This window comes from Neopelma chrysocephalum, unplaced genomic scaffold (assembly GCF_003984885.1).
Source record: "Neopelma chrysocephalum unplaced genomic scaffold, ASM398488v2 Primary Assembly neopelma1_22b, whole genome shotgun sequence".
NCBI classification, from domain to species: Eukaryota; Metazoa; Chordata; class Aves; order Passeriformes; family Pipridae; genus Neopelma; species Neopelma chrysocephalum.
Genome location: NW_020897690.1, coordinates 21,040,406 through 21,053,575, shown reverse-complemented (window position 1 = coordinate 21,053,575; position 13,170 = coordinate 21,040,406). Strand labels below are relative to the sequence as shown.

The window sequence follows — 13,170 nt, the reverse complement described above, 5'->3', positions numbered from 1 at the left end:
CATTAATTTGACATTAAAAGGCGATGTGATTATAAAAATATAACAGGGAATACAATAAGGTAAATGATGGTGAGAAATCAAAGGAGGTTTAACTGGCTTTTGATACTATAAAAAGAATCTTACTCTTAGAAAAAGAGTTTTCATTTCCCAAGTGTCTGTCAACACGTATACTCACATATATTAGCTATGCTGTGAGTAAGACTTCAGGTAGAAGAAAACAGTGTGACCACAACTCCAGTTCCTCTTCACAAGCAAATGAAATGCAAAGCAACCGAACAATACAGTCCTGTGCAGTTTATCTCATTGCCTAATGGCTAACGTTGCCCATGTCTAAGTAAAAAAGGACTGAACCTTCCAGACTTATTTACATGTGAATAACGTCGTAACTACAGAATACCACCTTCATTTGTAAAAAATATGCCTGTCTCAGCAACATCTGTTCACTTTTTATAATTTGTACCCAAACACAGTCAAATTTATGGGAAGAAAAAAATCAAGGCAATAATTTCCCAAGAAGCAATCTCAGACTCTTTGAATCAAAATTGATTGGAGAGGGGCAAGGAGGAGGAAATTCCAGTTGGGGTAAGTTACCCATCAGGAGCATCCACAATCTTCTTGCCTTTAGCACTAAGAACCAGCATACACTGAAGATGGGGTCCCCAAGCTGATCACATGTTAGAGCTTAATACCAGTCCATCCCATCCCATCACTCTTTGGGTGTTGGATTCTTGTGGCAGACTGCCTAGCACTAGGAGGCAAGTTAGCAGTTTCACATAAAACTTCCTAGGCCTCTTGAATGTCTTCTGTCTTACACACATAGTCCTTCCTCCTCCATCTACTGTGGAATGTCATCAGTTAGTTTAACTTGTAGATACACTAAAAGAGATGAAAATTTCAAAAAAAATTTAATTTCTCGGTTATTGCTGACCTTCATGCTGAGGGAGGTGGAGGACTACAGTTTATTCTGTAGAAGAAAGACAGTGAATACCACAAAGGCTAAAGTAAATGGGTAATAGAAGAAAATATCAAACCCTATTTTGGGGTTCTTGGTTGTTTTATTTTGCTGGGGGGTTGGGATTTTTTTTTTTTTTGAACTGTTCCTTGATTTTTAAAGGCCGAGGAGTTAGGAACTACAGCTCGTGCATTTTCTCAGTAATTATCTGATCAGGAGAAAAGCAAAATAACAAGAATATATTCTTTAGAAGAGGCTAGGAAAAGGTAACGATAATATCTATGATTCTTAGAACTTTTCAGGGTCAAGTTTTTCTAGAAAGAAAACATTTGGGAAAACCCAAAAAAAGCCCTCATGAAACAGAAAAATAGGTAGGAATAGCTGTCTCTGAGAAAGAGATGTTGGTTGTCAGACAACACCAGAATAAGGGATGAGTTTTATATATAGACTGCATGCTACTTACTTATCTCAGATGTTCGGATTACTTTTCCTTTTGTTCAGTGCTATCTTTGCAGAATAACTATGAGCAATCTAAGTTTTAAAGAAGAAAAGAAAATCAAAATAAGCTTAAGTGAGTTTAGGAACTTCTGCATTGTTGAAATTGCACTGTGAAAGATCTGCTGTTTATTTCAGTGATGTTTAAATGTATTACCAGCTTCTTCCATGAATTTGACAGTTTAATATTTTGTGACAGTTAAAGCTTTACTTCATATAAATGTACTTTGATTTCAGGCATTCTGAACAAATTTATTACAGGTCTGTTTCACACTGATAAAGAAAGAAGATAGAGATACATAACCAATAGTGGTTTTGACAGTTTTCTGCCAAGTCACACTATGCAGCTTCAGCTGAGAAACGAAAACTAATTTTGTTGAACAAAACATTATAGATTCTAAAGAGAGTTTTGTGAATTTCAATCCTGAACTTTAAATCCTGTATACAAGTAATATCTGAGTCATGGAAAGCTCACACCATTCTGTCATGCATCACTTATTAATGACCTTTCTTGACCTTATAAAAAAACTTTTAACAAAGGAAATGCATATCCATAGTTGCTTTACCATAAAAAGGTAGTATTTAATATGAATAGCCCCATTCCAAACCCTGAAGTTCCATGAATTATCTAGTATGAGTTTAATCGAGTTCATTATAAAAAGGTTAGTATTTCAAGATAGACAATTTACAAATTGCTATACATCTATCTTTTTGTACTATTATATTCAGGAGGTTGCAACAACAGAAGGCATGTAGCACCTGATGTGCAAATTAGGCTACAGTAGAAAAGTTTATGGAAAAAGCTGAAAGAGAAGAAAAGAAAGGGGCCGAGGACCCCATTGCTTGCCCAGGCTCTTCACAGTGGTACCTGATAGGAGAAAGAGAGTATAAGAAGATCAAAAGAGGATCAGACTGGATATAAGAAAAAATAGTTTTTAAGAAAAACATTTTTCAACCTGATTACAGTCAAGAAGTGGAACAGGTTGCACCGAGAGGCTGAACAGTCTCCATATTTGGAGGTTTTCAAGGTGTTACTGAATAAACCCCTGAGCGACCTGGTCTGATCTCATCACTGATCATGTTTTGAGCAGGAAGTTGAACTAGAGACCTCCCACAGCCCCTTGCAACCTGAATTATTCTATTATCCTATGATTATACAGTACTGGGTACCCAACTGCTGTAAAAAAAGAGAAGGCTTTCTTAAAGTAATAGGAAAAAGGAAACATTATTGTAGATGGGAAAAGAGGTAAGAAAGCTCTCACTGGAGTAGCTTTCTCCACTTGTTCCCTACTGCAACTGTAGAAGAGAGCATGTATGTCCAAAATTAGGAACAGGAAAGATGTCAGTCCACAAAGTCTGCACACTGGCTCTGTAATGAGCGATGAAGTGGAGAGTCTGCCAAGGTAATTTAGATAATTGTGGCCAAGAAAGACCATATACGGTAGGGGTAATATAGAATGATTCTTTCCTTATGCTGTGTTTTGCTTTTGTAACTCTGTTTTAATAGAATTTTACTTCTATTCTTACCCTGACAGAAGACAGTAAGCATACTGTTATATTTAAATCTTGTCACACCATAAATCAGTCACCTCACATACAGAAGATACAACCTAAGCTGGAAAGGTGGACATAAACTGGGGTTCACTGAAAAGAAATGTTTGTGCTATTTGTATTCAGGGCTCCTCCTGAGTCTTCAGGTTGCTTCCTCACTAGGTTGCAGGTGTCTTTTTGTACTGTTAACACTGGTTTATGCAGAGAAAGACAACTCCCTTGGTATGTCTGGAACTTCTTTGATGAGAAGCAGGAAAGTGAAAAATGCTTTCACACTTCTGGAGGGTGGGATGAGAAGGAAACTTGTCACACTAACAGAAAACATACTTGAAAAACTCTTCCCAACATTTTTTTTTATTCTGTTCCTTACCCTACAAAGATGAAAGACTGAGTTTCATTCCTAAGACCTAATCTGTTTTTTTGCCTATGTATTCAAAACAGAATTAAGACTATTAACTCTTCCGAAGTTCGCAGATAAATGGTATTGATAGTGATGCTGGAGGAGATGGGGAAACAACTATTTATCTTCACTTTAGCTGAAAGTGAAATAGAAAAAAAAGATATAAAATGTCAGTATCAAGGATACTAGTAAATATCTATGAAGATATGTATAAATATTAAAATAATTTCTGATTTCAGGAAACAAAAAGTGGAGTTGAATGTACAGTCATGGAAAATAACATTTTTATCTCATACTACTTTGTTTCTCTTTTAGTGGCAAAGCATTACTATAACACTGGTTGAGAAAGTGCAGATGGTTGCTGTAATCCTAGGATCTCTGTTCTTAGTAGCAAGTGTGACTTGGCTTCTATGGTCAGCCTTCAGCCCTTATGCAGTATGGCAAAGAAAGGACATCCTTTTTCAAATCTGCTATGGAATGTATGGTTTTATGGATCTAGTATGCATAGGTAAGCTCAAAATCTTTAAACAGCACAGACTGTGGTTTAAGACTGTGACTATATCTATTTTTCTACTTGGTCACACTAATCGATCACTCCAGTTCTTTCCAGATTTATTCTCAGCTGATACCTTTAGCAACTGCTGCTTTTTACAGTGTTACAAATACTGCAAAGAGAAAAGAATCAAAGTTTTACTCTCAGGTTCAAAGTGTCAAAGTGTCAAAGACATCCAAGTGTCTTCCCAAAATCTTAGTGGTGAGAACAGGATCAGTTTACATTTCTTGAAAAAATAAATGACTAGCAAAATTCGGGAAGTTAAAGAGATGAAAATAACAAAGACATTATTAAAATAATTAGTAAAATTATGCACTGTCAAGTCTTTTACTGATGCCGCTTTGCATTAGATTGTACCATCACGAAGCTCAGAAGAAGCCCGTAAGGATGTCATCAAACTGCACATCCAAAATTAAGTTGCACAGACTTATATAGGTCACTGTGCTAGTAATAGAGGAGAACAGAGAAGGCAGGTATGAGTTCTTTGTACAGTTATGAAACACTCACATACCTCTAACTACAGTAACTTCCTTTACTGTTAAAAAGTCTCAAGTCATTTAACTCTAGATGTAAAAGAAAATGTAGTTTACTGTAAAGCTCTTTTGACCACTTTTGAATTTTGTGAAAATGCACTGGACCCAGAAATATTTAAATAGAAATCCCTTTAGTACTTGGTAACAACCTTGAATTGATTATTAGAATAACTACAACTACCTGCAGAGAAAATTTACATTAAATATTGCACAATTAAATAATTTGCATAATTAAATCTACATAATTAACAACATTAGTTTACATTAAATCCCATGCTTAGAATTGTAAATCCAGAAGTCAAATGCCATCTGATGTTTGCTTTGAGATTTCTGAGAGATAATGTTATCCCAGTCTCATATATGGGAATTCAGGACAGTGCTGAATTCTGCTCAATAAGGGACAAAGAAACAGAGTGATTCCTAATATCAAGGCTTTTGCTCCAACTGTAAAGCCATACCATCTTTTATTGAAACCATCCAATTACTGTAAAAATATTTATACTTCAGCTAGATCAGCAGTTTCATTTTGTAATTTTTATTAGAGAAGCCCACTGGAATATTTTGGAACACAGGCTTTCATCTGTGAATTCAGATCTTCTCTGACAGAAAAGCGAGCAGAATCTTATACTTCGGACAAGTGCTCAGCTTTTAAATTAATAAAAAGGCTCAGCTACATATTCTCTTACATGCTGATTTCTGAATACCACATCTTCCAGCTTAACACTCAATATTGAAGGGTTTACTTTTGTTTAAAAAAACACTAAGTGAAGATAAAATGTGCTTCAGACACTCTGAATATCTGTGGGTGATCAGAAATGTTACTGTATTTATCTATAGAAGTAAACTGTTGGAAGGTGAGCTTTCCATAGATTGGTACATGCAGTTATGTAGCTGCCTTTCAAGCCAGCCAGGCTCAAGCCATCACTGAACAGGAAGCTACTGAATTAACATGCACCTCACATGGCTATGGAGCTTCTGGCCTAACTGGCATCATGTAGGAGCAAAGCAAACATGCTGTTGTCTGCCCCCACAAGATAAACTGACTTGCCTCTAATTAAATAAATACATATTTTATAATCCTATCATAAATAATATACAACAATTTTAATGTAAAACCGACTATAATTAAATGTATTTCAACACTGTTTTGTAGTTACGAAGTTCAGTGCAGACACAACTTAACAGTTTAATAGACTGTATCTGAAAATTCAGAAAACTGTATAAAGGAGGTTTGGTAATTGCAGAATTCTGATGATCCAGATTCATTCAGACCAACTTATTCTGCGTATAATTTCAAGTAATCTGCATACTGTAAGCTTGTAAGATCAGGAGCTCTTGTAATTCTTGTAAATATTTATTAATATAGTCAGCTTTATTCAATTTTATTTCAGCATAAAGTGAAGGGGGTTAGATTGATAGTTTTAATTTAAAACATTCAAAAAAAGTTCTCTAATAAATGTATATAATTATTACTCATGAATGATTTAAAAAACCCACTTTCCATTATGCTGATGACCTCCAAAGGCATTAACTTATGATTTTATCATTATTATATGCAATCTCTAAATCATAAAGCTTGTTATGGTTACAACCAGCCACAGTTCTCACTTAGTATCTCCTCTTCTCTCATTTGTGTTTAGTCATCCATTGCATTCTCTGAGTTTTCAACTGGACTTACAGTGAGTGAGTGCCTATACTCCCACTGATATCTGTCTTTATTTCAATGAAAAATCTATGCAGATATACAGGTTTTCCTGTGCAACACATATTTCAAGACAATGCTTGGTGGTATGACCAAAATTTATTCTCCCTGCCTTCAATTATGCCTCCTTATAGCTTTGCAGAAACAATATGCATATTTTTGGTCATTTGTGAAGTGTAAATATCTTCACACAGAAAGTGTGAAGCACTTTTTAAAATGTTTCGCTATAATTTTTAAAGGCAGTTTGCCTAAAGGTACTGACATATTTACATGACATCTTTGAAAACTTGCACATAATGATTCATTTTCCCAGTGACTGACTTACACATCATATGTAGCAGACCAGTCACTTTCTTATTAAGCAAATGACACGTAACTTCTATTTTACTTCTTAATTTTGTTTTACTTTTCACCAAAAGAAAGATCCCAAAGATTACAGATCACCAGTATAATATGTTCTATTCATTCCAGTGTACATATTTTATTGGTATCCATTGTTCTCCTTGTTCTACTCTGAATTTTTTCCAGAATTCTTCCTAACAAACAGGATTGTTTTTACTTTTCAGTATTGGTTTTAACCCTACAAGTCATTAGCTTGTACTTTTCTGCATCTAAGCTGGGTTTAAAGCTGTTCTCTTTGAAATCTGCTGGTGGTAGAAGTTTTCCCACAGCAGACCTTGAACACCTTAATCAAGTAGAATTACTGCCTGTGAAACCCAGAGCTATTGCAGTGATAGTGCTAGGTTCAGACCATCCATGTAGGGATTACCAAAGGGAGTGAATTCATGGGTTAATATGAAAGGAATGAATAATATAAATCCCTTATCTAGCCACCGAAGGACAGGACATCAAGCCTTTGTCATTCTACTTTGTAGACTTAAAAATTACTTCTCATAACAGAAAAGTCATAGAACTGGAAAATAGTCACAACTACTAGTTATAAATTATTCTAGCATGAACAAAATATCTCACAAATAATAACAGCTAACTTCCAATCACAGAAAAACAGTGCAGCTCCTTTACAGTGTGAAAAGAGGTTGTAACATTGCACTGGAAACATGACTATGGCAAGGGAGTAAGAGATGGGAGCCAATGCAAGGTGTGAGTAGCCCTCTGAAAGCCTCTTTATTCCGCACCAAGGAACCTGATGCCTTATGTAGCTCCTTAGTTGTAAAAATGTACAGGCTGAAGTTCCTTACAATGAATGCATCTAGCTGCATTTTATGTGTCTTTACTCAGAAAGTCTTTTTTTCCCCCCCTAGACCTAATCCTAAATAGTTTTTTATAAAGAGTTATATTACTATTTTTAGAGTGGACATGTTTCACTTCAATGCTTTGAGCAATTGATTGCTTTTTTTTATATATCTCTGGGCCTTTGGATAGTGTTAAGACATGCCATTTTGTCCAGAGATGAAGTCTGTTTAGAAGTCCAGAGAAAAAGGTCTTTTATTCCTTGGTAAGACCTTGTGATGTTTCTGGGAGGACCATTCCTAAATGACTCTAAGTAAGATTAGAGTGATAAATAAGATAAAGTTGTAACCTAATACCATCAAATCTGAATGATGTAAGACAAGTAGCCTACTTGTAAAGCCATTTAGTATGAAAAATTTCAAGTGATCTTGTAACTCAGGGTAAGAAATCCTTTAAATAGAGTGAATATCACAGTACTTGGAAAGAAAATAAAATTATGATTCTCCATAATCCTATTGTCTGGATCCCACTACAGTCTCTACATCTTAGAGATAAAACCTAAAGTTGTCTTAGAATCCACAGACATTTTGATGGGTCCATCATCCTAAAGTTCTGTTCCTTGTAGATATTAATTGGACAGAACATCAGAACAGCTAACAGTAGTGAATTCTGACACTTCTTCTTGGGATCATCTGAGTCAAAGAAGTAAATTTTTTTCCCTACAAGTGTGCAGTATGTCCTCTGCGCTGTTGAAATCATGGTATTTGGAACACATCAGTATTTTTTATGAATTTATCCTTGCTGTGGAACTTCTACAGAAAGCCATTCTCTTACAGCTCCACTTCAGTGACTAAGTACTTATATTTTGAGCATCAGAACTTCTCTGGACCTGGAAAATCTCCAGCATTTAAACCTTATCCAGATTTCTTCTTGTTTGTGGTCTTGGAACTGTTGTTGCTGAGAGCTTTCTTCCCTGCCTCACCTCCCAGTTCTTTTGCCTTTTCTGCATAGGTCTTTTTCAATCTGTAGTTCTATCAGAAGGGAAATAAAACTTTTTATGAGAGGAATTATGAAAGTGCTCCTTTTCTCCTTTAGCATTGCCAAATCTGACAACTTTATTTCAAGCCTTGCAATAGTTGATCCTTTGTTCGGTAACTCTTTTAAAGTATACGTGACTAACAGCTTCCATGGTACGGAAAATTCCCTTTCCTTGCCAAAGTTGAAAAACTTTGAAAACATAATTTCAATAAATCCTGAAAGATCCAAAACAGTAAAAAAGATCTCTCTGAAAGAAGTTGTCCTATGACTTTTTCTGTTGTAATTTTGGTAGGATACTTTTGACTGTTTCAATGTACTTCATGTACCTCAATGATGCTTTTTCAAATGCTTCCCTCTCTATTCTGAAATATCTTGTTCCAATGGAGTGCAGGCATGTATCTTCACATTGGAGTAAATAGATTCTTCTAATTTTCCTTTATCATAGTCTTGAGAGAAATTGGGCCAAATAATGCTATGTTACACTGACAGGTAGAGGAAGATTATTCTCATCTCCTCTATCATTTTATAGGAAATCCAACAGGAATAAAAAAGGGTGTATCTTTGTCCCAGCAGTAAAGCCATGGCTTATTTGGTTCGTAGATTCTGTACATGATCAAACACATTTATTCTTTTTAAGACAATCTAGCCAGTCTTGAAGGTGCATTTATGTATTTAGTAGATTATTATTGATATGTTAAATTTTTAGGACAGATTGCTTTATCTATACCTGAGAAGATGAAGATAAAAATCTTGCAATCAAGAAAAAATTCCACTAAAAGGCTATTCTGTTACAAAATACATTTAGACTGTTTGCTATTTAATTAAGCTTATATTGTGTTACTTTTTCTGCATTGAATGGTTCAATGAATTCTGGGCAAGTTGAAAGCCTTACAGAGATGTTGCATTTGCTATCATATCCTTCTGAAAGAAATTTTTGCGTTTCTCCATCTTGTAGTGTAATGATCTTTAAAAATGTATAAGAATAGGCATTGCTATCTGAAAATCATTGCACTTGAATCTGAGGTTTTCTGTTCATGTAAATATTTTTATCCCTTTTTGCCTGTGTCATCTTTCTTTGAACAACTCCTTTCTGGTGTTGGTTAACCAAGCTAAAGGACCTCAGACACTTAGATCACAATTTTGTTGTGCAGAAACAGGTAATATACAATCGCTTGGCATAAAGGACTATAGCCTGTGACCCCACAAATCATATAGATGTGGCCACATATAGGAAAATTTTAGACAAGAATCGCAGGGGACAAAAGATTTATAGATTTTTTGGCTAGGCAGATTGCTCTCCTCCCAAAGCAGGTAGCCAGAGAAAACATGAGACATTGCTTAGAACCATGTAAGTTACCTGACTGGTTGAGGAAAAAACTAGTAAGAAGGCTGAAGTAGTAAGACTAGAAGTGTCTCTCCAGTAGATCCATATTTGAACTACTTACACATAAAGAGTATAAGTATAAATATATATATACATACAAAAAATGAAGAGCTTAATTTCTTTAAAAAAATTGCTTGAATGCATATAATAGGCATAAATATTAGCTACATGGAAATTCATAAGCGGATTGGTCTGTTGAGGACTCCAGAAAAATCTGTATTTTCCTTGAAGAACCTTTTAAAAGATTTCCTGGGTCTCAACAAAAAGATGATTCTCAACTTTTTCCTGCTGAACATTGAAGAGAAAGAAGAAAGCTTATCATCCTTACCATGCTCATCATAGTCAATAATAAAATTTAATCTCTTCTTGTTCTACTGAAGCAAGACAGGAAAGTCTTTCTACTTACAGCTATTTCAGGTTTTCACAAATCTTCTGTGCTCCTGAGTTGAAAAAAGAATCTGAAAGCATTTAAATTTCTCTGTATCTGTACTGAATTCTACAATACACTCAAGCAAATTTAAGGCCATCCTGTTCCTTACAGAAGGTCTAACCTACTTAAAGATCTACTTAAACCAGTATAAATCTCAGTAAATAAATAGTACTTACCATGAACAAGGGCAGTAGTAGCATAAACAGTCAATTTCCAAATCTGCCAGTTTTGCATGGGTTTACTTAAATCTAACTAATTTATTTAGTTAGGCATGCTCAGATTATTCCAGTATTGATTATGTTGAGCTTTTATTCAGAACAATTTTATTTCCTCTGCATGTTCCTGCCTCCCAAACACATAAATAACCAGTTACATTGCATATGTACAGTTTGTTTGAATTATTAATGTTACAAGTAATTTAATAGCCTTTGGAAATTACCAGTCATTACAATGTGTTAGTTCTCTATTTACTCTCAAAATGGTATCAATTGACATTTTGTACAAACTCTTTTTTTCCTTTTCCTTAATTTCAGGACTGATAGTACATGAAGGTGCATCTGTTTATCGAGTGTTTAAGCGCTGGAGGGCTGTGAATCTGCACTGGGATGTGTTAAATTATGATAAAGCCACGGACATAGAGGAGAGCAATCGAGGAGAATCCTCAGCAGGAAGGACATTGTGGTTACCACTGACTGCATTTAGAAACAGGAGTTTAGTTCATCCAACACAGTTAACCTCACCAAGATTTCAGTGTGGCTATGTGTTCTTACATCTGTTCAACCGCATGAGACCTCAGGAAGATTCATCAGAGGATAACTGCTCTGGGGAAGTAGTGATGAGAGTTACCTCAGTGTAAAGATTATGCTCACTGTGCTACACAGATAAGGATAATGTGCCCTGGTGTTACAGGACTTTGGAATGTAGTTATGATGAATGGGGAAACCATTAACACTTGAAAAAATAGATACACTTTTTTTAAAAATTTAATGCTTTTTATATGATCAGATAAAACACAAATACATTTTTCTGGGGAAAAAAAAAGTCTCTTGCTTTTTATATAGTCTGATTTGTTGGATCTTTTCTCACTTTGTACCTGAGGTGTATATAACATAACTCTTAGGTCTTTGAATGATGAAGAAAGTAATTTTTAAGTAAAAAGATATATTTAAATGTATTTTCTTAAACTCTGGCTTTAATCCACTACTGTTATTTTTTCCACTTTCATGAGGATTAAACTGGACAATATTCTTCCAAAAAGAAGGAGAATGTTGACACAAGTCAAGTATTTTTCCTTTTCTGTCTTTTTTTTTTTGTTGTTTGTAGCACAGTTCAGGTGTGTGAAAGTAAGTAAGGGATATATTGTCCTTTGCCTTTAAGAAGGAAGTCCAGTGGCTGCTCCACAAAACCTAAGGGAAGATGGGAAATCTTCTTTTCTTTTAGCTCTCCCAGATGTCCGTGCAAGATGTCAGGCACAAATATGACACAGACAGAGGAAGAGTCTTGCACTGCCTCTTGGGTCTCTAAGATCTGCAGAGTGCTGGTGCTGTGTCTGTGCACAGAAATGATGTTACCTTCCAAGCAGTGGTGCTGAAATTAGCAACCTGTGAATTTTTAGTACCATTCTGACTCTAGGTCATTGATATCCCTTTTTACAAATTAAAAAAAAAAGTGCATTACAGCTTCTGGAATAATAATAAATCCAAATAGAAACTGAAGTAGAAATAATGCAGAGCCTTAATTTTGCCAGGTAACAAATCATACTAAAATGAGCCAATATCATGATAGATAACCAACACTGTGAAGTGTGCTTCTCTTGTTTCTGTTTCATGGCATAAATTCCAATATAATTTAATCAAATTGAAATGGAAATAATTTTCAAGTTAATTAAGCCTGTTGAAGATCAAGACAGAAAAGTAGGGCTGAAATTACTCTGAGAGCACTAGCTTATTTAAAACAGTTTCATAGAATCATAGAATCACAGAACACGCTGAGTTGGAAGGGACCCACAAGGATCATTGAATCCAACTCTTGGCTCTGCACAGGACTCCCCAAAAATCACACCTTGTGCCTAAAAGTTTTGTCCAAATACTTTCTGACCTCAGACAGGCTTGGTGCTGTGACCACTTCCCCAGGGAGCCTGTGCCACTGCCCAACCAGTCTCTGGGTGAAAAACCTTTTCCTGATATCCAACCTAAACCTCCCCTGACTCAGCTTCGTGCCATTTCCTCGAGTCCTGTCACTGGTCATGACAGTGAAGAGATCAGTGTCTGCCCTGCCCCTCTGCTTCCCCTCATGAGGAAGTTGTAGACTGCAGTGAGGTCTCTGCTCAGTCTCCTCTTCTCCAGGCTGAACAGACCAATTAACTTCAGCCACTCCACATACGGCTTCCCCTTCAGACCCTTTACCATCCTTGTGGCCCTCCTTTGGATGCTCTCTAAGGGCTTTCTTACTTTGCAGTGCCCAAAACTGCACACAATACTCAAGGTGAGGCCACACCAGTGCAGAGCAGAGCAGGACAATCCTCTCCCTTGACCGGCTGGTGATGCTTTGACTGATGCCCCCCAGGACATGGTTGGTCCTCCCGGCTGCCAGGGCACTGCAGGTCCCTTTCCACAGTGCTGCTCTCCAAGCTCTGGTTCCCCAGTCTGCACCACACATCCAGGGCTGCCCCATCCCAGGAGCAGAATCCAGAACTTGCCCTGATTAAACTTCATGGGTTGGTGACTGCCCATCTCTCTAATTTGTTGAGGTCTCTGCAGGGCCTCTCTGCCCTTAAGGGAATCAACAGCTCCTCCCAATTTAGTGTCATTGGCAAACTTACTCAGTATTCCTTCGAGTCCTGTGTCCAAGTTGTTAATGAAGATGTTGAAGAGAACTGGGTCAAGGATGGAGTGGTAGGTTGACCTTGTCCGGCTGTTAGATCCCCATGCAGTTTCTCTCT

At 36.3% G+C, this 13,170-nt stretch overlaps 1 protein-coding gene across 1 annotated transcript in view; it reads left to right on the top strand.

Annotated features, from left to right (window-relative positions):
* The window catches only part of MARCH11 (membrane associated ring-CH-type finger 11), a 29,693-nt gene extending 18,179 nt beyond the window's left edge, over positions 1-11,514 (top strand). The window contains exons 3-4 of the mRNA XM_027681757.1: positions 3,714-3,906; positions 10,763-11,514. Coding sequence (XP_027537558.1) covers positions 3,714-3,906; positions 10,763-11,085 — 516 coding nt within the window. The 3' untranslated portion in view covers positions 11,086-11,514. The remainder of the gene's footprint in view (positions 1-3,713; positions 3,907-10,762) is intronic.
* Positions 11,515-13,170: the final 1,656 nt, after the last annotated feature.